General features: G+C 46.3%; 1 protein-coding gene across 9 annotated transcripts; it reads left to right on the forward strand.

The window, feature by feature from the left end:
* Nucleotides 1-100: 100 nt before the first annotated feature.
* LOC6544711 (Down syndrome cell adhesion molecule-like protein Dscam2) lies at nucleotides 101-27,991 on the forward strand. Of its 9 annotated transcripts, none has more exons than XM_026976715.1 (21): nucleotides 101-780; nucleotides 6,200-6,532; nucleotides 6,596-6,757; nucleotides 7,417-7,563; nucleotides 7,669-7,786; nucleotides 9,521-9,969; nucleotides 10,185-10,329; nucleotides 14,402-14,553; nucleotides 16,446-16,718; nucleotides 18,083-18,367; nucleotides 21,806-21,925; nucleotides 22,308-22,481; nucleotides 22,609-22,759; nucleotides 22,827-23,107; nucleotides 23,172-23,672; nucleotides 23,737-25,053; nucleotides 25,187-25,477; nucleotides 25,553-25,672; nucleotides 25,887-26,050; nucleotides 26,521-26,647; nucleotides 27,223-27,991. In XM_026976715.1, exons 1-21 carry the CDS (start codon nucleotides 732-734, stop codon nucleotides 27,978-27,980), a joined length of 6,117 nt encoding a protein of 2,038 aa, XP_026832516.1. In that variant the 5' UTR covers nucleotides 101-731; the 3' UTR covers nucleotides 27,981-27,991. The 9 variants fall into 9 exon arrangements, with proteins under 9 accessions (XP_026832516.1, XP_026832514.1, XP_026832515.1 ...); XM_026976713.1 differs by having other exon boundaries at nucleotides 23,187-23,672; nucleotides 25,526-25,672; nucleotides 25,887-26,152; XM_026976714.1 differs by having other exon boundaries at nucleotides 23,187-23,672; nucleotides 25,526-25,672.

Consider the following 27,991-nt stretch of genomic DNA (forward strand, 5'->3'; position numbering starts at 1 on the left):
ACAACAAATGGTGGTGCGCATGCGCGGAGAGCAACCACTGGCGGTGCTGCCAACTGCACCACTGAAACGTCGGGACTGAGCACGAGTCTGAGCCACCAAAGAGCTGGTGGTCGCCGCATCCGGCAGTTGCTGTTCGAGGCTCGAAGGATACGCACGGCTCTGGTGGACGACGGAAGTTGGTTTGAAAATGCATCGGGACTGAGTGCCGAAAGTGAGTGCGTGTGGTGAATTCTCGCCGAAGAGAGTCCGGAAGAGAGGCGCGGAGTGTGCGAGAGTGCCCCTAGGTTTTGGTGTAAGAGCTCCTAACTTGGCCAACAGTTCGGTTCCGGCGGCGCGCAGTCAAGTCGAGTCCTTGCTGGCAGTCGGTTGTCCTGGCGGGCGAGTGCCTAGTTATCGAGTAGCAAAGTGTGCCGGCACCGGGCCATGCAGTCCCCCCAAAAAACATAACATAACATCAAATCATCCAAACACCAAAGAGCACCGAAGTGAAAAAAAGAAGAATCTGCAAGATACAAAAGTGCCAAAAGTATGTGAGAAGAGGAGTCAAGTGTGTGAAATGTAAAACCGCTCAAAAGCAAAAGCCAAATCAAAATTGTACAGGTCACTGCCCACGGAAATTCCTGAAGAAAAGAGCTCAGCTACAAAAACCCAACAAATCAAAAATAAAAAATACCAAAATACAAAAATTCAAATCGAAATTCAAATCAGAATCAAAACAGAAGCCGGAAAACATGTGGATTAGTAGCCGCTTCTTTGTGATTCTCCTGCTGCTCAATCTGGGTAGGTGCCTCCATCAACTTTTCTCCGGGAAAACTCTTAAGCCGGCCTGCCGGCATTTTAGGCGCCTCTTCTTGGTTTTCCTTAAGTCGCTTGGCACGCGCCGCAAAGTATTGCTATGCTTAGTGCTTTTTGTTTTTCCACCGGCACTGTGCGTGCGATTTTCCAACCATAAGCCCCAACAGCTGTCGGCGTGTTATTTTTCCCCTCTTTTTTTTGGATCCCGGTTTACGCCTCCGAAACGGAACTTATTATTAAGTCTTGCGGGTAAAACAAAAGGATTTGTGGGCTTTGGCGGGATATTCTTGGCGGCTTAAGGAGCAAAATGAAAAAAGTCGGCAGAGAATTATCTTCAGTCAAGGCAATTACTCAGCTTATTATCATTCAAAGTCCAATCTTCAGTGCCGTAGAAAGTCCTGAATTTATGGTGATTCATGCGAGTGAGGAGGTGCCATAATTTATATCTTATATATGAGTGTCGGTCGCCCAGAACTAAGTGCAAATGACTTGGTCTCTTTATGGAGCAGACAGGACCAGGACCGGAGACCATAAAATTGCCAGAAAAACTAAAGCCGAAATGCCCCAACATAATATGAAATTGCCTTATGATAAAAACCAGGCGTCAATTTATGCCACACAAACGACTATCCCATCTACTCGTTATGTGTGTGTATACACAGAGAGAAGGAAAGCCTAAGAAAAACTCATATTTTAAAAGCCTTTAAAAATCGGATATTTTATATTTCCTTTCTGGTACAGCGTAGAAAATACAACATTTGTGTATTTAAAATTTTATACTACAATAACCGATGAACAATTTTATCTACCTACCCACAATTTCTTTCCAAATAAAATACATTAATTATTTAAGTTTTTTTTGCGTTTGTTGCTTATTGCAAGATATTTACTTTAATTGGAATCATTATTTTAAAATTCATATGGGTAACCATGTTAAAAAAAATGTTTTTAAACGGTTTTTTCCCTCACTCATTTTCTTTCGGCTATTTTATCTCCGTGTAATTGAGTGTGTGTGCGGAACAGGCTAATGAAATGTGTCAGAAGCAGAACACTCGATCGACCCACCGACCTTTTCATATCCGAGGAGCCATGTGTGCGGGGCGAAAACCTCTTTTGGAAATTTGATATTTTCCAGTTTTCATTGCCCAGCTCCGGCATTCAATGGTGACTGGCTTACATGTCTATGCGCTAACCAAAAAAAAAAAAAAAAATATTTATGTATATATCGAAATGCCGCACGGATATTTCATGTTTCATACTCACCCACAAACGTATTTATTCGCACCCTCGATGGAGACAGGAGCAAATGAAAAATATGCAAATGAAATTGTTGCTCAACGTCTAGCGAACACACTTTTTGCTCTGGCGTTGTGAGAGATGGCTCACATTTTTCGGTGTTGTTACTCCATTTTGATGCAGATAATCATAAAATATAATACGTTATATAAAATCACCACCGGCGCCGACAACAACAATGGCGAAAATCCGATTAGATTCGAGCTGGGGGAAATGGTTCGAGCTTGTGATGGGAAAATTATGAAAAATTATGGCCAAAGCCAAAGTTTTCCAGCACACTATGATTGATTATGTTTTAAACCGTTTATGACAAACGCTTTAATTTCTTGTAGGATTAATGAAGTGCAAGGGATAAAGTTTAAATTAAATGTTCACCAGATGGCAATCTTACTTCGAAAATGCGGATGGATTTGAAAACCTTAGTTTCTGTTGCTGGCATTATTAATGATTCGACCTACCACATTATAAGTTTGCTGAGCTTGGAGTTTGTCAGTAAAATGTGTACTGTTACAGAAGTTTTCACTTCGGGGCCTTAATAAAATAACATTTAGTCTTGAGTTAAAATATGATTATAATAAGCTTGCACGAATTTACAACAAAGGTGTTCTACACAACCTTACTTTTAAATAAGATTCTTTTGATTATTGCATAAAATTTGAACTATTTCTTTGGATACCCCAAAGAATGATTTGGATACTGCTCAAGAAATAAATAAAATCAATACAGTTCTAATGGTTTTAAACATACTCGGATCAACATCGATCTCTCTGTATATTCTATCCACTATATTCTAAACTGTGTTTAAAGAACAAACACTTTAAGTTATCAGTATAAAAGTTCCAAGTGAAGCGCTTGATTTTCCAAAATTCAATCTCAACTTCCCCATCATTCCACTTTATTTTTTGCACTCGCTTTGCAAAACAATTCGGCCAACAAAAGATTTTGAACGTCTTATTGGAATCGTCCTGGCCCCCATGCCAACCGAATCCTGTGTGCACTTTGGGCCAACTGGAGCACATCTTACTGGGACTAGGACTCCGGCGAAGGCAGCAGGAAAATCAAGTTATTTACAATTATTATTCGTTTCGTGGCCGTGTTGTTGTTGGGCGGCGCGTTGGTCTGTAAACGTTTTAACTTCTTTCAAGTTTTCCTCTGCCTTCTCGTTTCCTTTTGGCCAAGCAATATTGAGTCCGATATCTTTGGCTGTTTGGGTGTTTGGGTCACGCCTTCCTGCCGCTTGTTCCTTGCGCATAAAAAATTGAATTTCCTGTACTTTTCGACCTGATTGCTTACAAGGTTCGTCGCCCACTTCCGGCGCAGCTCCCAGAACTTCTGTGGTCTTAAAGTCTGCTACATATATTTTTTTTGTGGCTTTAATGGACTGGCTTGGGCTGTCCCTAGGATCGGGGCCCATTAGAAATATTACCACTGCATTGCCAGCCGAGTGCAGACACATTGCAGCCACACAACATGCATCACATGCCGCCCGCCTGGAGGCAACGAAATAATTTCGAAAAGTGCCAAAAGGGCATAATCCAAACGGAAAAAAATATATATATGTATTTCGAAGAGCAGGAAAAAAGGAGTAGAACACACACAGACACAGGGAAAATAATGTCTGAGAAGCTTGGCAAAGTAACCCCTCAAGACTCGCACAAGTGGATGGGAAACACATTCGGAGTGAACGGAGTGAACGGAGTGAAATGTACGACACAAAACGAGCGGAAATGCGAGCCAAAGGAAAAAAGGGTTTCTCGGGGGCGGGGGCGGGGGCGGGAGCGGCACTGGGAAAGTGGGCGGAACCCGGGGGCCAGTTGCACATGCAGCTGTATGTAGAGACTGAATGCGCCATGACTGCTGCAGGTGTTGCAGAAAACCAAACTGGGAAAACAATTTGGGAAAGAAATTTGTGGAAAATGTAGACAGCTCAAATGCGCTTTTCCATTGACCAAAAAATCCAGTCTGAATTGATTGGGAAACACTCAATTGGGACAACACAAAGGTGATGCAATTGCTCTCGACTATGTAAATGTGAACATAATAGCATTGGCAAATTACCATATTTGCATTCCATCTGTATAACCAAAAATATGCAAGAAACGTGGCAAATGTTAAGTAAATCAGAAGTGTAGTCATGTTGTAGTTTTATTAAATATTTAAAATAACTTTATTGTTAAGTATTAACATTTTTGGAAAACCTTGAATTCTTGTAAGCCTATTTTTGAAATTTCATCGGGCTTTCTTAACGTATTAACTTGGCGCATTGCCTAAAATGAAGAACATTTTTTTCGGATTTCGATTTTGTCATTGGAGCATTGGAATAGGCCGAAAGGCAAGAAAAACAGGAGTTCGAGTCGGAATGAAGCTCACCCACACATGCATACATGCAGGACATTCAGAAGGAGCACACGCACAGGAACACCGAGAGGGTGGACTTTTTGTTTTCACAGGAAAGAATAAAACCCCTACAAGTGGATGTATGTACACACACAAATCGACGCACATGCAGCAAGCCACACATGCACACGGGCACACATACTTACACACATGGGATCCTGCTCAAAGGCACAAAACTCGTAAAACATACCCTATCCAAACGAAATGCTGAAAAAATGAGAAACGAGTGCCAAGCATCCTCAAGACATACTTGCAATAATTTTATGGCCTGGCAGAGGCGTCGTCCTTATCCGCATCCTGTTTCCAGGAGCAATGATTGCACAGAGGAAAATAACTCAATTTTCTGATTTCAATCATTGACAGGATTTTGTATTTAACTAGAAATAAATATTTCAACTGAATCAGTAATTTGAATACATGTTTGATTCTCGCATATATTCGATGTGCTAAGTATAATTGGGTGATGATACTTTGCCAGCTATTTTGCTATAACTAGAGACTGGAATTTTTCTGCGTGTGCTCCGTGCCGCTGGAGGAGCAAGGGAAAGCCATGAAATCAGCGGGGAAAAGCGAAATGGAACCATCTCGGCGAGCGAGGCGATGAGACAGACGGAGGCGAAACCAGAAAGCAGTTACATAAAAATCCATGCTGTCGAGCGTAAAACAAAAAGCGCCTGGCCAGGCACAACAAAAAGCGTACAAAGCCAAAAAGAACAAAACAAAAAAAGGGGGAATAAATGGGGGAAAAACAAAACCAACAAAAACAACTCTAATTGCAGACACAATGACTTCTAGGGATAGAGCGGGCGGGGGCGGATTGGGAGTCCTGGCGTCCTGGGCAGGACGAATGCTGGATAGATTGAACGAGTTGCAAGGATTTGCACAGCGCCGCAGGGAAAGATGCCCGCTCCGGTGGCAGACAGACAGCCGAGGCGCATTCATGTGGAATATGAAGCGAAATGTCAATTTGGAGAAATATATACATGCAGATATATAGACATACTCGTGTACCCCCCACCCACTCGGCATACATATATGTATTTGGGTCTGGGGGCCATTGGGAGCCCTGGGAACAAGGGATTCCACTAGAAGAGCAGCCCGAGCTAAAGACCAAAGTGTTATTCTAATTTGGGATAAGGCTAAATCTGTTTGCGCGCGAAGGGAGCAGGGAAAACGGTCTTCGAATGCGACAATGGCGGGCATTATACAAAATGTAAAATGCTTATTAAAGTGCAAAAAGGTCTCAAGGGATTTTGCGCACCCAAGAAGGCCAGCGGCCCTTTATGAATTTTTGATATCTCCCTGGGATTATTGCTTTTGTTTACGCCAGCTCACAATTTTAATGCATGATTGGGGAACTTCTCCTGCATTTTTATGCGGCCTGTAAACGATGTATGGGGTAGTAAAATATTTACGAACGTAAATGCATTTATTCAGCAGAAAATCTAGAGCAGCCATGGCTAAGTTCATGTATCCTTAAAGGGTTCCTACGATTTCCCGGACTTCATCTTCATTTTTTAGCTTCTTACCTTAGAATTTTTGTTTGAAATACCAAATTTTAAAGCTTAGGTGTTGGAAAATTGGCTAAAGGATGTTCTTAACATCCAGTTTCCTTATAGTTTAAAGTAAAACTTCAGCACTATGCTCATTTATTGGTTTAATTGTAGTATTTGGCACTTAACTTTTACTAATTAAGTTCTTTACTTTCCAGATGCCACCTGCAGTGAACCGTTCGAAGCCCACCTGCGCGGCCCCGGATTCGTGATGGAGCCACCTGGTCGGGTGGAGTTCTCGAACTCCTCCGGCGGCTGGCTGGACTGCTCGGCCTCCGGAAGTCCGCAGCCGACGGTCGACTGGGTGCACGCGGATGGATCGGCGGTGACCGAGATCCATGGGGTGCGACGTGTCCTGCGGAACGGGACGCTCGTCCTGATGCCGTTCGCCGCAGCCGCCTACCACCAGGATGTGCACAACACGATCTATCGCTGCATCGCCAGCAATTCGGTGGGTCGCATCGTCTCGCGGGACGTGCAAGTGAGGGCGGGTGAGTTGCTGAGCTGCAGTGGTGGGCGTGGCAGCATTTAATAACATATATACTCCTCTGCAGTCGTGGCCCAGGCCTACAAAGTGGACGTGGAGGTGCTATCTGCCGCAAGGGGCTGCACGGCCATTCTGCGCTGCGTGGTGCCCACGTTCGTCAAGGAACTGGTACGAGTGGTCTCGTGGGTTCATGAACCCGCTATCTACATCTATCCCTCGTTGCAAGGCGGTAAGTTAACCGGCGGCTTCTCTGTCGTCCTTCTGCCAGAAACCGAAAGGAAACTTAGCCCAGCTCAGTCTGCATCTGCATCCTTGTCCCTGCGACAAGCCAACAAAGTGCATTGTTTGCTTGCAGTATTTGCCTCACATGTTTGCCTGCTTAGCTGGCATTTGCGTCCGCACCTGCCCCTCAGTTTTCAGTCTCCTTTTGGTCCTTCGGTGCATAATTAACATTGTCCTTTAGCAATTTGAGACGAGCTTTTGGCCTGCCCCAAGCCACTCCACAAAGAGCTGGCGTTCCCGGCTGTCTATATTACAAAGAGCGAGTCCCACTCCTTTTCAAAAATCCACCGTCCTTTGTGGCGGCTAAACTATCCGGAAAGGTCAAGAGTGTCTGGCTGAAGATTTGAATCAGAACCATGCGACAGAATGGAGGCATCCATCTTGATTAATACTGTCAGCAGGAATGCCAATGCAGAGACTCACAGTCTCCTCTTTTATATCACAGTTTTCACTTCGGGAAAATATTTTTTTTTTGAATACTTAGCTTAACTTTTAGTGGAACTTTACCCCTTGCTTTTATGTGTATACTTGCTTGGGTTTTTGAGTAGGGTTCTGGCAGCAGTACCTCTTAAAGTGCCTTTTTCTTGCATGCCCTCTCCACTCCAGATGGCAAATTCCACTTGCTGCCCACCGGCGAGCTGCTCATCCACAATCTGCAGGAGAGCGACGAGTCGCAGTCCTTCCGCTGCCGCAGCATGCACCGCCTCACCCGCCAGGTGGTCGTCAGCTCACCCACCCGACTGCGTATTAATTGTGAGTATACCCAGGCACAGGCACCGACAGGAGCTGGTGTGCCACCAGTGCCACCAATGCCACGTATATCACCAACTCCATCATCTCTATCATCTCCCGCCGCAGCGCATCGCGGCATCATTTCGCCGAGCGTGGTGGAGCACACGGCTCATGTGCAGGTGTCGCAGGACGAGGGCGCAGTGCTCCTGTGCGTTGCCCAGGGCTGTCCTTCGCCCGAATACAGGTGTGTATAGTGCCGCAAATCGATGCCATCCACTGGCGCTCCCCAAAGGACTCCCCACTCCCCACTCACACTCACTCATTCGCTCGCTGAGAGCTTTAGCACACATTTCTGGCGAAACTTTTGACGTTGACAGGTCCTGGCCGCACTAACACTATGCCACTATAGCGCTGGGCTCTCACTTATTAGAGCACTGGGGAAAACTACAAGGATCTTAGCTGAGTGTCCTTGAAGTGCAAAAGTTTTGCCAGCTCAGGAATCAGTTTATTGTTAAATCTAAATTGTTATACTTTCCCCTGAAATATGAAGTTTACAATGCTAGAAACTGCCAACATAAATTTATATATTCACTGCTATATTTATAACATTCAGATATGCAAATCAAATTTAGCGCTTCATTTGCAAGCTGCTACAGAATAGTTAGTATACAAACATTTAGATTTTGATATTTCTACAATCAGTATAGATTTTCCTCTGTGCAAAACCAGTTATGCCTTGGTGGTGCGAGTTAATTGGAACGCATACATCTAAAGTGTGCGGCCAAGGCATTTAGTTTGCAGCCAAATAAATAAACAACCGCTCCGGGGGTCAGAATACGAGAGCTGCGGAGACTGCGAGCTGACGTGCATATTATTTTGTAAAATGTGTCTGAAGAGTTGGTAATGTGTGTGGCCTTAATTGAAATGTGAGCTAAAAGCGTTAGTTAACATTCTCGACAGCCGATGGCTCGGCAACAATGGCCCAGGTAATGATGGGAATGTAGTCGGGCTGGAAAAACTCTGCAGCCACAGCGAGAACAGAATGCACTTGTGTACATGTGGCCATAATTGCGCTTTGATAAGCAGACAAGTAATGTAAGATCCGATGGTTAGGAGTGGTGGTAAAAGCGGGCACAATGTCAGGCTGATGACAGATAACAAAAGAATCTATAAACGGCGGCATGGTGGGCTGACTACATGCATATATAGATAGATTGCTGTGCCGAGGGGGAAGCAGTGTAGCCATTTCATAATTAATACGGCAGAGCGGGACGAGGTCCTTCGAGAAGAGGGATAATGAGCGAGGCAAAGGATTAATGCAACATTAAACAAAGGCACCACCAGCACAGACAGCACAGACAGCGGGGCATGCGGGGGGATAAAGGGGATATAAGGATAAATAATGCCAAAGGTAGTCAGTCCATCAGGCCTTGAACCTTGTTTCGTTGTCAGATAGTTCCAGTTGAAATACCCTTTCAATGTTCTCGCAAACTTTGGCAGCCATCAGATGCTAAATTTGTTTGGGGCACCAGATGGTCCGTGATAAATGGACTGCAGTTGTCCCAAAGCTCAGCTCCATTAATATCAGTCTGTCGGAAATAGCATTCTGCGCTCAAATTACAAAGCGAAATTTTCAATTATAAATCTGGAATGCACTATGCACAAATGTTTGGGACTTGACATTGGTTTCCTACAGCTTAAGCATTGTATTTACCCAATAACTGAATTTTGTTTAATCTAATAAAGAGATAGTAACCAATTTGTTAGGAACCATCTCCACATAATACATTTGTGTAGTTTTGATGTAATTTATATGTGCAGGGGCAGAGCGAAAGTTTCGCTGACTGCCCTAAATAATGGAATAACCACAGTTTCGCTGTTCGTGCGCTTTATATTTTTTTTAAGTTTACCAATTGAAAATCGCGATTAATGGAGTCGATTTACAATAGTCTGATCCACATAAATCTCTCCAACGCAGCTGGTTCACCCACAACGGAGCCGGACCCCTGCCCGTACTGAGTGGTCCTCGTGTCCGACTGCTCGGCCCCATCCTGGCCATCGAGGCTGTGACTGGCGAGGATTCCGGCGTCTACAAGTGCACGGCCGGCAATGTGGGCGGCGAGGCTAGTGCCGAGCTCCGGCTCACGGTGGCCACGCCCATACAAGTGGAAATCTCACCGAACGTACTCAGCGTTCATATGGGCGGCACCGCGGAGTTCCGGTGCCTGGTCACCAGCAACGGCAGCCCCGTGGGCATGCAGAACATCCTGTGGTACAAGGATGGCCGCCAGTTGCCCTCCTCGGGCCGCGTGGAGGACACCCTGGTGGTGCCACGCGTCAGTCGCGAGAACCGCGGCATGTACCAGTGCGTGGTGCGACGGCCCGAGGGCGATACTTTCCAGGCCACCGCCGAGCTGCAGCTGGGAGGTGAGTCCATCTAAATGTCCAAAGACTCCAGCCACAACTTTATTAATAATTATTGAAAACACTCGTTGGAGAAACCTTGATGTTAATATTGCTATTTGTATTGTAAGCCGCTTATTTGATTCCTTCCGTATTAGACCCATCTCAGCCCCTTGGACGGGGCCAGCTTATGTTTAAATTATTAACGTGACCTCTTGCCACCACATTCTGCTCCCCAGACGCGCCGCCCGTGCTCCTCTACAGCTTTATCGAGCAGACCCTGCAGCCAGGACCAGCTGTGAGCCTCAAGTGCTCCGCTGCCGGCAATCCTACGCCGCAAATTTCATGGACACTGGACGGATTTCCGCTGCCATCAAACGGAAGGTAATTGAACTTGTTGAAAGGGGCGAACGGGGCAAGAAAGGGGCTTTAAAGGGGGCTTGGCAATGGCAACGGCAACGGCAACGGCAGAGGCGGCGCTGCGGGCGCCCAGCAAAAATTTATCTCAACTGCGGCTCCCGACTGCGGCTGCGGTTGCATTTATTGCACTCGTTGTGTGTGTTTGCCTTTTGCTTTTCCCTCCATAACTTTTTCCGTTTTTATTTTTATTTTTTGCTGCCTGCGCTTTCCTTTCAAAAACATTGCCCCACGAATATATAGAAAAAACATATACACATATAGAAAGTGGCTGCCGACTGCCGCGCCTACAAAGCTGGGTGGTTTGGGTGGCCTCGTCTGCTCCAGCGTTCATTCACTCCTGTGGCGGCGACTGTAAGTGTATCTGAATCCGCTGCTGCATCTGGTGCTGGATCTGTATAGAGGTATATGTAGCGTGTGTATCCGTGTTTGCTGTGTCTGGTCCAAGGTTCCGACTTTGCCTTTCTATTTGTTAATTAAGCGCCGTAGCCGAGCAAAACCTTACGCATTTAATTGCATTTTTAGCAGGCCCGCTACCAACTGAATTGAATCTCTTTAATGACATTGACATTTGCATTGGCCGAATAAAATCGAGCCCAGACTTGACAAATAGTTGGTTGCCCCCATCGGTTGCCACCAAATAAAATGCAGTGGCGAATCGAATCGATTGATTGGCAATTCGGTCGGCGACATTGTCAGTTGCCATTCATTTGGCTTTTATCTCAGTCCCTTACCTGCTGGAAAAAAACCCTTCTTTTTATTTTGTATCTTTTTTCTGTTGCGGCAATCCAGCTTCATTTGCAGTTCGTTGGCAGCTGCCACTAATTGTTTGAGTAACGTCTGTAATGATTTGCAAGTCAAACTTCTGTTGACTTCTGTTGTTGATTAAAAAATACCAGCAGCGTCCTGAAAATCAGCAGCGTTTTATTTGCACTCGCTTTTTCGTATTTTTCCCTTGGTGGAAAGCTGTAAAATGTAAAAAAAGGGAAACTAAGGCAACCGTGTCCTGATTGTTGTCCTGCGTCGCCCAGCTGTGCAATATTTTAATTAAAACTTAAGCAATATGTCGAACGCAGGCGACGGAATCCCATCAACTTGATAGGTTGCTGGGCTGCGCCGGAAAATGATTCGATTTCAGAATACCTCTTAGTTTCGATACTTATGAGAAATATCTAAGGCTAGTAGTTTCGGGTAATCTTGTAATAGGAAAGTAAATGTTTTAGAAGGTTATTGGTATCCTGGAGAATAAAATCGATTTTAAATCATTTTAAGTTTTAGAAAGTTTGAATTTAATTTATTTGCTCGTCTATCCCCTGCATAAACGTATAGACATATGACTCCATTAGTCTTCAGCAATTTAAAAGTTCGCAAAAATGCGACTATATTTTATGCATGTAAAGCACTTGAGGCTGCAACTCGGAGCTGTCGAGGACATTGCCATGCATTTGGTTTGCTCAAGTGGTCATCTTGAAGTCCTTGGCTCCATGGGACCTGACCACTTGGCTGGGGAAAAGGAGCAGGAAGATGGCTTGACCACAAGGCAAAATTGATTACAAAAATTTGTGTGTTATGTGGTCGGTGTGAAAATTTGCTTTCGCAAACTTGTGCGGACATGCAGGCGCCGATGGCCTTAATTTAAAAGTTATCTGAGCAACACAATTTTGACACATAATACCCGCAGGCGTTATCCTGGCGTCGCTGGCAACCTAATTTGCCAGGAAGCAGCAGCATCCTTTCCAGCATCCAATGCAGCGCAAATTCCCTTGCTGTTTGCGTTGTTATTGCCGAGTTTTAAGTGGTTTACATTATTCGGTTTAAAGGTATATCAACTTGGTAAGTGTATTTATTTAATACACAGACACACAAGCACACCCGCACACACACACACACAAGCTAGAGTGGCAGACAGACAGGCAAACAGGCATGTCGGTGGAGGCGTTGGGAAATGGTCGGAAAAGCGGGGGGCAGACGCCTCGAGGCGGAAATTAAATGATTGCGCGCACGAGGTAACGCAACACTCAAACGCTCATTTTACGCCATTTTCAAAAGTTTGTCTGCGGCGGTACCAGAAACTCGGGCTAAGGCTGTTGAGAAGGCGTCTTTGCCCCAGCTTTTCCGCCGCTTTTCCTTGGGTTTTCCCCCAGATTTCCCCAGCTTTTCCTGCCGAGCTGCTAAGACGTCGACGGAGGCGTGTGTGCGTGATGCGTTTGTCTACAACTGCAGGCGTTATGGAAATATGTGTAATTTTGGCCTAAATGAGAAAACGCTTAAGCTGCACAGGAATGCTTTTTAAGCGCCACAAAGCCGTGTGAACTACAGTGAACCCTGCGTATATATAAGCTAAGCGCAGAAAAGTGTTGTATAGCAAGATTTTGAGTTGGAAAATTCATACCTGCCTTTATTATTTTTCCATATCATTACTTTGAAAGCTATTAACCCTGTGATCCCTTAAACGTTGCCTGCAAACTAACCTGATTGCGATCCCAGTGCAAACTCGATTCGGCTAAATTGAAATTCATAATTTCTCATAAGCTTTTGCCACGAAACTTTTCGCCTCTGCCACTTGGCGCAGTGGAAGGGGCCAAGCTGCAAGTGGCACCCAGTGAAACTCTTACTCCTGCTGCCCCTTTTCGGCTGGTTGGCTGGCTGGCTGGCTGGAATTAAGCCACCCACTGAGCCGGGCACTCACTCTGCAATCAGCTAAAACAGCACACAAAAGCCGCGCCAGGCTATTAGGTTTATATTGTTGCAGCCAAAGCGTTTTACGCTCCACACACACACCGTTAAACTTCTGCCATGCCGCTTAAGCTGGCGTTGTGCGGATGCGAATGTGGCTGCGGACATGGGGATGCGGATGTGTGCGACTTTGTTGCAATTTGGTCCTCGCCATTGTTTCCACTGCTCACAAGTGCTGCAGCCAACGACTGAGTGTCTCCCTTCCGACTGCGACTGCGACTGCGACTGTATATTTTTGCAGCCAGCTTCATTTTCATTTAACTACAGTTGCTACAGTTTTTCTCCATAAAGATTTTTCGGCTCGACTTGGCCACGCCTTCTGGGGAAATCAGCGCCTCTCGCGCCTGGCTTATGCATTCATAAGCCCCCAAGCCGCGACGTTGAATCCGCTGTAGCCACAGGATGCGGCTGTTGCAAAAGTTAATTAAAATTGTAATTACTTTGCCTCCGCCATTATTGTTCTCCGACTCCAACTACTACTCTGGCTGGCTCCAACTTCCAACTGCGGCGGCCGTAATGCCAATTGAAAAGTTGCCACCGAGCCGGGCCACAAAACTAATGAGCCGGCGGGTGTGCTGCTGGCTTAGATCGCAATCCCCAATCCCCAATCCCCGCCTATACCCAAACACTCATACACGTACACTCACATCGCTGCAAGATGCCGCAAAGGCCACACGGCGTATGCGTAACAATGTTGCCTGTAATTAATGCGTCTGTGCCAATAAGAAAGCGTGGCAAACAATGGAACAAACGCAGAACTTAATGCCAACTTGAGCGCCTCGTGAAATCCTTTTTCCCCTCATTATTTGAGTCGTGGCGTAAGGGCTTGGCATTAAGTGGATGCTCGTAGTCGCATTCGTGGGCGTGGCACATGACATTGACAGCAATATGGAAACTATGCTAAGCCCCGACAGCTCGACTGACAGCCTTCATTACGACTAAATGTGGCGGTAAAAAAAGGACGTAAAAAAAGATACGGAAAAAACGAAAAAACTTACGCAAAATACGACAAAAACAAAATGAAGCCTACAGTCAAAAGGGATTTGGGTCAGGCTGCAGTTTTGAAGTGTGCCTAGCTGATGAGTGTGCACTGGTGTGTGTGTGGGTGTGTGTGTGTGGTGTGTGGCACGCTTAAATATGCAGCGGCAGCTCGAAAACAAGAAAACAATTGTAGAACACGAAGAACACGCACATTGCGCATACGCCGCGTGCAACCATCGCAAAATCGCAAAAATCGCAAGCAAGCAAATATTAATGTGTTTTTTGTGCTCTCATCCAAAACCAACCCTTTTTGCCATTTCAGATTTATGATCGGACAATACATCACCGTGCATGGCGATGTAATTAGTCATGTTAACATCAGCCACGTCATGGTCGAGGATGGTGGCGAGTACGCCTGCATCGCGGAGAATCGGGCAGGACGGGTGCAACATGCGGCACGCTTGAATATTTATGGTACGTTGTATTCACACCCACCCAAACACACAGATGCAGATGGGAAAAATGTTAATTGCTCAGTAAGTGGCTTGGAACTCATGTGGAGATCCGCCATATGACATCTATCTAGTATGGCAGATACCAGTATGAAATATAATAATATGCAATTTGGTTAATGTTTAAGTTATGCTTCCCTATTTTCCCCATTTTAAGTCACGTTTTCTTGTTATTAAGGCTTCTGCTAGTTCATGTGGTGAAACACTTTTCCAGAAGGCCCTTCGAGATATGTAACTGAGCAATTTCCCTCTGTGCAGATACAAATATGACCGGCTACTTACATATGCACTTAAACATTCGCCGCGCTCGAGGCTGGGTGCTCTTCCTTTTTGGCATTTGCCTACTTTTGCTTGATTTTGTTTTACAACACGTTTGCCATGTTCTTGCTGTTGCCACATCCCCTAGTTTGCTGGCCAGATCCTTTGGGCCCATGTCCCGTCCTCCAGCAAGTTTACTCTTGTGCCTTTGCAGCAGTGAAGTGTTGTTCGAGGCGCACACTTCTGTTGAACATGGCGCTCGGCTGGCTGCAGTGCCTCCTCCCCCATCCTTCCCCCACCCAGCACAAAGTTCCCTCGAAAGGACGAGAAATCCACCCAAAAATCCACCCATTTGCCAGTGCCAGTGCCAGTGCCAGTTCCCAGCAGCACGCGCACCATCTGCCTTGTTTTTGCAAGAAATCAAATATTTTTGTGTCGCCAGGCAAACAAAATGGCGTTGCCAGCGAGAAAGAACCAGAAGCAGGAGTGCAAACACAAAACGACAGCGGCGGCAAAAACTGCGCCATGTTTACAAAGTTTTGCAGTGAAAAAGTTGAAAAATAAAGTCAAGTAAATGCACGAAAAATCCCTTCTCGACTAAACGATGCTCTGCTGGTGGAAACAAAGAGGGGAAATTCAAGAGAAGCCAGGGGGAAGCACTAAGCACTAAGCACTCGGCCATCCCCGTTCGACATTTATCACTCAAATCAAATAAACTTAGGGTTGGTTTATCCTTGGACGAAAGTTTAAGAGCCAAGTGACTTGGTATGATAATCAAATGAAGGCAAAAAGTATGTCACAAGTACCTGCTCCTACCTCTCGTCCCTTCGACTCCTTTGACAAATTTCCGCATACCCTGCAAACATTGTTTGCCAGCGGAGCTCGAAAAAGGAGCAAATGAATCCCACTCCCACCATCATCATTTAGTTTAAAGCTCGGCGATGTCGCTGATTGCGCGACTTGGTAATGGCGGTGATTACAAAAATCCCCAACCACTCCTCTCCGGAAAAAAACCCACACACACACGGAGACCACGTATGACGTGCTCGGGAATTATGCATATTCCGCAGAAAAAAATGGAAGATAAACCCAGCCCACAAGGCAACCGGAGGAGCTGCTCCTTCAGCGGCGGCTGCTGCCGCCTCCACCGACCGACAGTTGCTGCATTACTTCCTTCCACGTTCCCGAAAAGTGTTTTGGCGGAGGGCAATGGAGTCAGGACGAGGCCAGCCAGGATATGCATATTACATTGTGCTCCGCTTCCTGTTGTCTGCACTGAAGAAAGAGTAGCGATGTGTAGGCACTCGAAAGCTGTTGCTTTTACAAGCAGATATATTTAAATGTCATTACTTTCACTGACTTCAAACCATAGTGACCCTGAGATAGTTGAAGTAGTTCAATTTTTCGGTGATATTTCTGCTCAGTGTAAGTGCTCTTTGTGGCTCCACTTTTTCGCCGCTGTATGTGTCGTTGTTTACTGCATTATTGAAAAAGCAACGTACGCGCAAATCTGTTAAGCATTTACATTCCCCCAAAAAGGCTGCATCTAACTCAGCAGCTGGCGCTTTTTCACCCATTTTCCAAATCCATCCATAGGTCTTCCGTACATTCGACTGATACCGAAGGTAACTGCCGTCTCCGGCGAGACACTGAATCTGAAGTGCCCGGTGGCGGGCTACCCCATCGAGGAGATCCACTGGGAGCGTGGCGGACGGGAGCTGCCGGATGACATACGTCAACGTGTCCAGCCGGACGGATCGCTGACCATCAGTCCCGTGCAGAAGAACTCCGATTCCGGCGTCTACACGTGCTGGGCGAGGAACAAGCAGGGTCACAGTGCCCGGCGGAGTGGCGAGGTGACGGTCATAGGTTAGTATGTGAACAGAAAAGTGGACAAAAAAGTGAAAAACCCCAAAGAAAAGCCAGGGAAAAAAGCATGAAAACACTGTGAAAAAGATAAACAAGAGGAGGTCGAGGTTGGTTTCTTTCACAGCTCCTTTACCCCGAACGATGACATCAAGCAGCGGGCAACGAAACGAAGTGAAAATTGCATTTTAATTATTAACAGCAAACTAAGTAGTTTCCTATGGCGCTTCAAGTTGTTCCTTTTTGCCAACCTTTTTGCATTTGTTTTCCCATTTTTATTTTACATTTTTTTTTTGGATTCTGCTTAATTTTGTTTTGTTTTGGCTTTCAGCCGGGTACGTGTACTTTTTGCCTCTGCTCTAATTAAATATGCGCAATAATCTAAGCTTAAAAGTTGGTAAATTGAAAAAAGTGAAAACAAAAGTATGAAAAAATGGAAGCTGAAGGAGAGCAAGGACGAACGGAAGCCGGTTTTTCATTAGTGCTAATGTTAATGAATCCGCGCCCTAATGAAGCGCCCTGCTGATTAAATTTTCATAAATCGCAACCTTTTCACCACCGGTCACTCTGTGACTCTGTGCTCCTTTCGCTTCCCCTTTGGCTCATCAATCCTTGGCTGATCCCTTGCAGTGCCGCCGAAGCTCAGTCCCTTCCAAACGAACATCCTGCAGCTGAACATGGGCGATCGGGCCTCGCTCACCTGCTCGGTGGTGAAGGGCGATCTGCCGCTGACCATCAACTGGCGCAAGGATGGCCGCCCCATCGATCCCACCCAGCACATGTCCGTGAAGCAGGTGGACCAGTACAACAGCATCCTGGTGATCGAGAATCTGGGCAGCGACCACACCGGCAACTACTCCTGTGTGGTGCGCAATTCCGCCGCCGAGGTGGAGAACTCGCAGGCCCTGCTGGTCAATGGTAAAAACAATGAGGAACTCGAGTCCCACGAGTACCCAGTTATCGAGCTATCGAGTTATCCAGTATCTGTAATCCCGTTTAGTTGCAAGTAGTTGAGTTTCCTTTTGTATGCACTTTGATTCACGTACCATGTAACACAGAGCCATTGAATTGCATATACATACATACTATCTTATATATATATATACGATCCTTGCTATCCTTTGTAAATGATGTTTCCACTTTCGGAATGTTTGTACAAGATTAAGTAGCGTTTTCGATTCGAATGTGTTAACAAAACTGCGAAGGTTTACAGAGCGTACTAATTGACAAACAGCAATCTGGTCAGCAAAGCAAATCATCCATTGAATCAACGTGGGAATATCGCGTCCTCCAGGTGTCTCCGCTCAGGTGTCCGCCGACCAGCTGTGCCAATCCTAACCCGTTTCGCCTGATCTTTCCTCTTGCAGTGCCGCCGAGCATAGAACCGTTCGCCTTCCAGGAGGGTTTGGCCGAGGGCATGCGGACGAGGACCGTCTGCGGGGTGTCCAGGGGCGATCCGCCGCTGAAGCTGATCTGGCTGAAGGACGGTGATCCGCTGCCCGACCTTTTGGGGGCCAATGTCACCATGCTAGACCAGTACAGCTCCCTGCTGAGCATTCCGTCGCTGTCGGCCACGCATTCCGGCGAGTACACGTGCGTGGCCAAGAATCCGGCGGCCGAGATCAAGTATACGGCCCTCTTGCAGGTCAAAGGTAGCGTACTAGCGTACCCATCACCACAGTTAAACACCAGACACCGGAAGAGAAACGCTTACGAATATCGCTGCCATTAGCACTCAAAATTACAATTAAATTAAAGCTCTTTAACAGCAATAACTTCTTCAAAACCATTTCTCTGAAAAACAATCTAAATACTGCCTAAGCAAATTATATTGCCTACTTATGGGCGCGCAATAAACGTTTTCCAATTCCTAGACACTCAAGGAAATCCACATTTCCCATATGAAATATCAGAAAATTAATTATTAAAATATTGAATATTATTCGAAACACAAACAGCTATGGCGATATTATTTCTCTTAAAACATAACAAACAAATCACACTACATACAAACTAAGCGAACTTCACTTGCCCCTCAAAAACTTTTTGCTTTCCCGCTGATGTATTCAAGAACAGCTTCTTAATGGTATTTTCAGTTGTTGATGATATTTTTGGTTGATTTTTAACAACAAAGAACAGTGGGCTGACCAAGTTTTTTGGAGTTCTATGTAACTGAGCCCCGGTGCAACTGAACGTTGCCCAGCCCGAAGGCGCTTTGATTTTTTGACTCTCTCACTAAGAAAACCACCCATAACTCCAATAACTCCAATAAAAAAAACGTACAGCTTAAAACCCCCGAAAACCCCCTACTAATCTACAATTAAGAGTTCCCCGTCACCTTTAAGTCGCTTTGGCACGCTGTGGGTTTTTTTGACAACCGTCTCACCAGGTAAAACGTTTTAACTGCACTGCTTTTTATGCGCTTCGTAACCAAAAATCTAACAAATTACCCATAAAGCTTATGAATATCTCTTTTAATTTGCTGCATATTATTTAAATGCTTCTTACACGACAAGTCGGGCTTTAGCTGCATAATTTAAGTGTGCGCTCTCCCAGCGAAAATTCAATTGGTGTGGTCTTTCAAATTTGACGAGCTCGGAGGGCGCACGGCTTTGTGATTAGCTGTAATTTATAATTTATACAAATACTCCTGCATAACATGGATAATAAGCTGCTTTAAGATTCGTTTGCCTTATTCGCAATGCCCCACTTTTTCTTTGGTTGCCGGCCAGTGCGATGCGGCTCGGCCTGCAGGATACATGCAGAATATCCTTTGTTACCCTTGGCTCCTCTCTTCATTTTTGACTTGCAGCTTTCGAAAACTCCACTTCATACTCCACTATGCTCAATGTGCTGTGCTTAATTAACGAACGAATAAACAAGGCGAACGCTGAAAATGAATGAGTTCGCACAAAAAAGCAACGAATCCACCCAAAAAATCCTTCGAAGATGCTATGAAACTCGCGCTTACGCTTCAAATTTGATTTTGGCCTCTCTAATCGCTTACTATATTTCCACACCGAAAAACTTGGGAGGGGATTCAATTTCACTGTCTTTTTTAATAAATAACGTGAGATCTTGATAACAAATAAATTTAGTTATATTTTGTACTCTTCGCAAAAACACTTCTCATGAAATTAGAAACGTTTTCGGATCGACGTATCCTTAAAAATAATATTTTTTTAAATTTAAACAATTTTCCACTTAAACTTAAACAAAAACCAAGTACTCAACTTATCTCGAATTATATAGTTGCGATCCCCGACTATTTTTTTCGGTGTAGCCACCCCTTTCGCTTGTGTGAGTGCCTGATTGCCTGTGTGCGTGCGTGTGACTGACAAAACGCTTAAACATAATCTTATTGCAGAGCAATGTGAACTAAACCGCAAAAATAAAGAAAATAAATGCCGGAGATCCGACCGAGAAACTAAATGGATAAGAAACTTAAAGCTTCGCAGTATTTGCTAATGTAGTTGAGAATGGTTGTTTTTTGCTAGAGAAGCGGCCAACATGCTGCATTTTTTTTGTTCATCTGCATGCCATTTTGTACAGATTAGAAATGCAATTTTAAGTTTGCTCGGTGCCAGCTGCATGCGCGTAGTGCTGTGACAAATGAATTTTAATTTCAATTTATTTATGATTTGCTTGCTCTCCATTTGGTTTGGTTTCATTTCGTTTCGTACCACTCCTCCTCGGTTCTTAAGCTCTCGTTTTAATTCGTTTTTTGGGTTTTTCCTCCTTTCACACACAGATTGCTCCGTTAAGCTTTCTCCACCCAATTTCGCCAGCCAGCTTGGGGTGTGGGCAATTATATTTATACTCGAGCTGAGCTCGACGCACACAGTTTTCCGAAATTTAATTTATTTATATTTATATTTGTTTTGCCAATGCTCCATTTCCCAGGCTGACGCTGCTGCTCTTGTTGTGTGCAAAGATTTTTTCCGTATTCGAATTAGACACGCTGCCACCCCCAAAAACCAACCCCAAACTATGCAAAACCCATTCCTGAAAGCCGAGAAAAATAAAAAAGAGGAGAATTATGCCATAATAACCAGAAATCATTTTAATTAATACTGGAGCCCTGGGCCAGCTGATAATTTCATTTGGAGCTCTATAATTTGCTCCTTGTTCGGGCTTAATTTTTAATTAACATTTTTCATTTCGCTATTGCTGCACAAACAAAGGCTGGCAATTAAATGCAGCTGCCACGTAAACAGTTTATAATTTATTGAAAATGTCGCCATCGTGGTTGATTTTTTTTTGTATTGAAATCCCATTTTATTGTTTCGCTTTTTTTCTCGTGTTTTGTTAGCTGCGTGTCCAACTATAAAACTCACACCACGTTCACATTTATGTTGCGCATTCTATAATTTCTATGCAAATATATTTTCAATTTCGCTTCTGGCATGCCTTTGTCATTTAATTTATGCGCCGAATATACCAGAACATATTAAGCCTTTTTTGCGATTTTTTCAAACAGTGAGGCACAGAGCGTGGGCGAATCAAAGAAAACACACAAAAGAGAAAGCGATCAATTTGAATAAACGAAACGAAACGAAATGAAAAGAAATCAAAATAAAGTCCTTGCACACCAACAAAAACTAAAAAGAATTCATTTTCCCCACGGACATTCCTAAATGATTTTCCTTAAACATGATGACATCAAAGAATCTACATTATTTTTGTTCCATTTTTGACTGAGTTGCATATGAAATAATTTTTTGTATTTGATTTCGAAGCAATCCACCCCAAAAAAACAAAAAACCAAAAAAAGAACAAATATCCTTTTGTATATTAGTTGAAAAGTTCCTACAATATTGCTACCACTATTCAACCAGTTTTTACATTTGTGCTAGGCACAATGAAAATCTTAAGATCGTAAACAGCAAAATTCTTTATGCCGTTTTTTACTTTGCCAGAAATCTTCACTTTTCCTCTCTGTCTCTGTCTCTCTCTCTCTATATCTCTTTCTAAGAACCATTACTCTTACTGTATGTCTTAGCAATTTTGATTTGAATCATTCGTTCTGAACTCCCAGCTATTTTCCAAGTTAGCTAACTCTTTCTTCATATCACGCATACGCCCCGTAGTGCCGCCTCGCTGGATCGTCGAGCCCGTGGACGCAAATGTGGAGCGCAACCGCCACATCATGCTGCATTGCCAGGCGCAGGGAGTGCCCACACCCAGCATAGTGTGGAAGAAGGCCACAGGTTAGGCTCTGAAAACATATAATATAACATAATATAACATTATAATCTTTTGTTTTGCCAATTATTTTTAAAATATTAATGGATATTACTAATCCATTAGTAACTGATCTGTTACTAATTTTGTTATTTCGATTGAAAATCATTGTAGTATTTAAGTTTATTTAAGAAAAAGTGTCGGAAAATACAGATCCGCTGGGACAAACACGAAATGTGCTTATGGTGCTATTAATGTCACCGCAACTGTAGATAGTCCGGAGAAAGGGATTAGTCTTTAGTCTGCGGGAAACAATCATCACAATACTCATTGTGGTTTATGATACTCAGCCACGTACTACATATGATTTAATAGTATGTAAAATGCGCCTTCAATGTCTTCCCACAGGCAGTAAATCGGGAGAGTACGAGGAAGTCAGGGAACGTCCCTTCACCAAGATCCTGGGCAATGGCTCCCTGCTGCTGCAGCACGTGAAGGAGGATCGCGAGGGCTTCTATCTGTGCCAGGCCAACAATGGCATCGGCACCGGCATCGGAAAGGTCATTCAGCTGAAAGTGAACTGTGAGTATTTGGCAGAAGACAGCCACCACCACCAGCTGCGCCGGCAATTTGGTTAATTGCAATGCTGTGGCCCCGGAGGAGTCAGCGCCATCGTAATTAAAATGGGCAAAATGCTCGCCGTTTTCAGCCTCGCCGTACTTCTCGTCCACGTCCCGCTCCGTGATGGTGAAAAAGGGCGACACGGCACTGCTCCAGTGTGCCGTCAGTGGGGACAAGCCGATTAACATTGTTTGGATGCGCTCGGGCAAGAACACGCTGAATCCGTCCACCAATTACAAGTGAGTGCACTCGGCCGGATTTGCGGGCGGCGAAAGTAATAACGCTGCACTTTGCATTCGCTTGCAGGATCTCGGTGAAGCAGGAGGCCACACCCGACGGAGTGTCTGCCGAGCTGCAAATCCGCACCGTGGACGCCACCGACAGTGGGCCCTACTTCTGCCGGGCCAGCAATCTGTATGGAAACGATCAGCAGCTGGTGCAGCTGCAGGTCCAGGAACCACCGCTGCCACCCAGTGTCCTGGAGGCGGCCATGATCAGCAGTCGATCGGTGAACATCAAGTGGCAGCCCAAGACATTGGGCACTGGCGATGTGACCAAGTACATTGTGGAGTTCCGGGAGGCAGATCGTACGTATAGCATGGAATGGAGTTAAAAAATTTGAAGAGATGGTAAAGTGTCCCTCGTAATTAGACTCTCTCCCACCAGCCTTGTTTGTGGACCAGTGGCAGCAGATCGAGGTCAAGGATCCGCCGCATTTCAATGCCATGATCGAGAACCTGAAGCCGGCGACACGTTACGCTTTCCGGGTGATTGCCGAGGGCTCGGCCGGACGCAGTGCACCCAGTCAGGAGCTGATTGTTCGCACGGAACCCCAACGCCCGGCAGGACCTCCACTGAGCCTCTCCGCCAGACCCCTGTCTTCCACCGAGCTGCTCATCAGTTGGGTGGCTCCATTGCCGGAACTGCGCCATGGTGACATTCAGGGCTACAATGTGGGCTACAAGCTCTCCAGCTCAGGCAACACGGCATACAACTTCACTTCCGTTTCCGGAGATGGCGATGGAGGCAATGGAGAGCTGCTGCTCAGCGGACTGGCCAAGTTCGCCCGATACACCGTAGTGGTGCAGGCCTTCAACCAGGTTGGGCCAGGACCTCTTTCGGAGCCCACCGCTGCTCAAACTATGGAAGATGGTAAGTTAGCCTTCAGTCAATATAATCTTATAATGCTACAATATTAATAAATGTTTTTAATCAGTTCCAAGTCGGCCACCGGAGGACGTGCGCTGTGCCGCCTTATCCTCCCAATCGCTGCAGGTGTCCTGGCAACCACCGCCAATTTACCACACCAATGGCCTGCTGCAGGGATACAAGCTGATATTCGAGCCCATCATCGATGACATACAGCCCAGCAAGGACGAAGTGGAGTCCAGGAAAACGACGGCACTCACCATGGTGCTGACCGGACTGCGAAAATACACCAACTACAGCATTCAGGTTTTGGCCCACACGCGTATGGGCGATGGAGTGGTATCGAAGCCATTGTTTTGCCACAGCGAAGAGGATGTTCCCGAGGCTCCGGCTGATATCAAGGTGGTGTCCAGCTCATCGCAGTCCCTGTACATCTCCTGGCTGCCCCCAAATGAACCCAACGGCGTGATCACCAAGTACAGTCTGTACACCCGCGTGGTGAACGGGCGCGAGGAGCTGAACAATGAGAAACGTAGTCTGCCCTCACAGCAGGCCTATTACGAAGCCAAGGGACTGCATCCGCATATGGAGTATCAGTTCTGGGTGACGGCCAGCACGCGAGTGGGCGAGGGCAAGAGCTCACGAGTGTCCTCGCAAATAACCACGAATCGCATACCGGCTAGGATCATATCCTTCGGTGGCCCAGTGGTCAGACCTTGGAGATCCACCGTTACGCTACCCTGCACGGCGGTCGGAAAACCCAAGCGGGAGTGGTTCAAGTCGGATGTGGCCCTGCGGCAAGGTGGACTGCACAACTCGCAGCTGTTGGACAGCGGCGATCTGATCATCTCCAGCCTGCAGCTGGCGGATGGGGGCAACTATAGCTGTCAGGTGGACAACGGCATTGGAACCGATCGACTAACGCACACCCTGATCGTCCAAGTGCCACCCACAGCTCCGGTGCTCTATGTTACGAGTGCCACCTCGAGCAGCATCCTGATGCACTGGAAGTGCGGCTTCACCGGCAATGCACCCATCACCGGCTACACCTTGTTCTACCGGCGAGCCAACGGAAACACGGACGAGATGCAGTTGTCCCGACACGCCTCCAGTCATGAACTCAAGGGCCTGATGTGTGGCAGCACGTACCAGATCCACCTGAGTGCCCAGAACAAGGTGGGCACCTCGCCCACCAGCACCATACTGCACGTGCGCACCCAGGGTCAGTCGCCTGGTCATCCCGCCTCCACCGCCCTCTTGGCCCCCAACTCGACCTCGCTGTTGGTGCGCCTGCACTCCTGGCCGGACAACGGGTGTCCTTTGCTCTACTTCGTCCTGCAGTACCGGGCGGTCACCGAGGATCCGGATGCGGAGTGGGTGCTAGGTGAGCTCAACTTTCTGACTTATATTATAAGTAGTTAGCTAGTTACCTGGTTCACAGAAGCCATCCATTATGACCAACTGCTCAATTATACTATTAAAGATATATAATGAATTCTCCCAATTTTGCACCGCAGTATCCAATGCCTTGAAGCCACAGCGTCGCATAGTGGTCAACAATCTGCAACCATCGACCCTCTATCAGCTGCGCATGGAGGCGCACAATGTGGCCGGCATCTCGCAGGCGGAGTTCAACTTTGTGACCCTGACCAAGGATGGAGATCCACCGCCGCCGGAAATCATGCACCGTGGCCGTAGTGGTCAAACCACGGTCATATTCGCCAACATTAACCTGCTCATCCCCACCATTGCGGCGGTATCCGGAATGTTCTGCACCATCATCATGATCATCGTTTGCTACAGACACAGTAAGTATACAAACTCCATCACATCCAGAGCTCCACTAATGGACCCAGTGCTTAAAAATGCACCACCGCTCGCAGAGCAAAGCCAAATTCAGAAGGAATCACTCGAGAATCGAGCCAACTCAGAGGCTGCCCAGCGGGAGCGGTACTATGCCACCATTCACAAGGTGTCCATGCAGAACAACGACAAGATTCCAGGTGGGTGATTGAGTGGACAGGGGTGGCCAGAAATCTCAAGTGACTGAATGAGTGATGAATTATGACTCAATTAGTAATTCCTGGAAGAAACGCTTGAGTAAGCAGTTCTTTAGTCACTGACAAAGGCAAAGCCTTGAGATTTCAGTGACCCCTGCCCTGTGGCCCATGCTACCTGATCAGATCCGCTAACCACCCGGGCACGTCCGTTCCACAGAAACCTCCGAGGACATCTCGCCGTACGCCACCTTCCAGCTGTCGGAGGCGGGGGGCAACATGTCCCAGCCGCACCACGGCGGTCCGGCCAACACGCTGCTCCACTCGTTCATGTACCACGAGCGGGCCCTGGCCGAGGGCTGCTCGTCGCCACCACCAGCCGCGGTACTGAACCCACCAACAACCACCACCCATCACCACCACCACCACCAACGTCCACTAAAGACAATTCATAATTATTATCAGACCTCACCGTTCCATAATATCGTGCGTTTGTTTATTCATTTCTTTGATTTAGCTCTCTCTCTTGCTCTCTCTCCTTCTACTAAGTACTTCGATTGATCGAATGTGGTCCTGTCACAATTAGTGTTTTTCTGAGTGTACTACGTGCTTTTTATGTTGTTCCATGCTCGTGTATTTGTTTGCCCTTCAGTTCACATTAATTGCAATGCCGTAAATCATGCCAAGGGGCTTCGACGCCCTGGATCCATGTCACCTGCCAATCTTGAGTTACCCATTCCTTTGTTTTGAGAAGCGTTCCAACCCCAGGCGCTTTGTAGTCGCTAGCTGCGAAACTCTCCGCACAGAGATGCCAATCCAGACTAATTTCCCGCTGTTCCATGTTCCATGTGCAGTCCAAGAACCGGCGGCGCCACTCCAGGAAGACGGAGCCGGAGAGCGAGGAGTCGGAATCGGACCAGGACCAGCTCACCTCCAGTCGCACCGAGTCCTCCAACCAGCACGAGGGCAAGATCAAGCACAGTAAGTCCGGGATGGGAAATGTCTCCATATTATTTGATGTTCTTGAAACGAATTATACGAAAGTCCCATGTTTTTTGGTGCATCTGCAGTGAACGTCCTCTCAAAACTGAAATTAAATTGATTTTATCTGAATTGATTTGATGAAGTGCTATTTCATTTGGCTTGAACGGCTTTCACTGCATATGTCCTGTGGTCTAAGCTCCCAGGCTTTTATCCTGACGTATTCTGCCAGCTGAACTCTCTTTTTGTGTTGCTTTGTTTTTGCAGACTCTAGACTAATACAACACTTTCCAAACCACAATATCTCGATAACATATCTGTAGTAGGCCAAACTGCACCAAACAAAACTCCACACGAAATACTAAGATCAGGCCAACCAATAAGACTAAGACACCCAATTTTGTAATTGATAGTGCTAAGTTAGTGCTAAGTTTTGTTAGCGTTTGCTATCTATGTATTGTACCCCTTCCAAAACAAAAAAAAAGGAACTCTCTATCAGCCCGCTCTTTGTTTTCTGTTCTTTTCTTCCCCACTAACATCTCCGTCTGCGCTGCGATTGATCCATTCCGCCGTAGGCATCATCTACCATGGAGCACAGTCGAGCACCTCCTCCGATCTGTCACCAATGTCCGAACAGAAATCATTGCCCCGCCGCGGTCGCTCCAGGTATCATCATCAGCAATATCAGTTTTCCACCAATACCACACCGCGCCACCACAACAGCAACAAAATGAACAACAACACCACCAGCAACACGAACACCACAGCCACCAATACGACCGCCACACCATCGACATCCAGCAATTCGAACAAAATTTTATCGCCGCGCGGCGGAAATCTGAAATCCATATCGAGCACCTTCAAATCGCAAGACTCCATACAGTGCCACATACCCACATTGGTCAAGTCGCCATCGATCAGTACACAGCAGCAGAAACAGTTCCACAAGCAGCAGTTGCAGAATAGTAGTAACAATGCCCAGCATAGTAGCTCCAATCCGAACAGTAGTAGTTTGAAGCAACAGCAGCCCCTGCTGATCACGCCCAAGCTCCACCAGCTGGAGGCCAATGGCCAGGAGCTGCTGGGGCTGGACGGGATCGGCAATAGCCCGTTGGTAGCCTGCATGCCGCCCTCCTCACAGTTCCGCCCCATACCCCACAAGTCCATAATGCCCGCGCATGAGCCACCGCACCACCACAACCACAGCCAGCAACCGCATCCCCACCATCAGCAGCAGCAGCCGCAGCAGCCGCAGCATCCGGGCACGCTGCTCAATCCCTCGACGGCCATGCTCTCCTCCAAGTTCTTCACAGCGCCCACGCTGCCCAAATAGGATACGGCCAA

The sequence above is a fragment of the Drosophila erecta genome, unplaced genomic scaffold, assembly GCF_003286155.1.
Source record: "Drosophila erecta strain 14021-0224.00,06,07 unplaced genomic scaffold, DereRS2 tig00000021-arrow-pilon, whole genome shotgun sequence".
Taxonomy (NCBI): Eukaryota; Metazoa; Arthropoda; class Insecta; order Diptera; family Drosophilidae; genus Drosophila; species Drosophila erecta.

Coding starts and splice junctions, on each gene's coding strand:
- LOC6544711 (XM_026976713.1), top strand. CDS start 732: ATGTGGATTAGTAGCCGCTTCTTTGTGATTCTCCTGCTGCTCAATCTG. Junction 6,533..6,595: donor GGACGTGCAAGTGAGGGCGG/GTGAGTTGCTGA, acceptor ACTCCTCTGCAG/TCGTGGCCCAGGCCTACAAA. Junction 25,054..25,186: donor GGATGCGGAGTGGGTGCTAG/GTGAGCTCAACT, acceptor TTTGCACCGCAG/TATCCAATGCCTTGAAGCCA.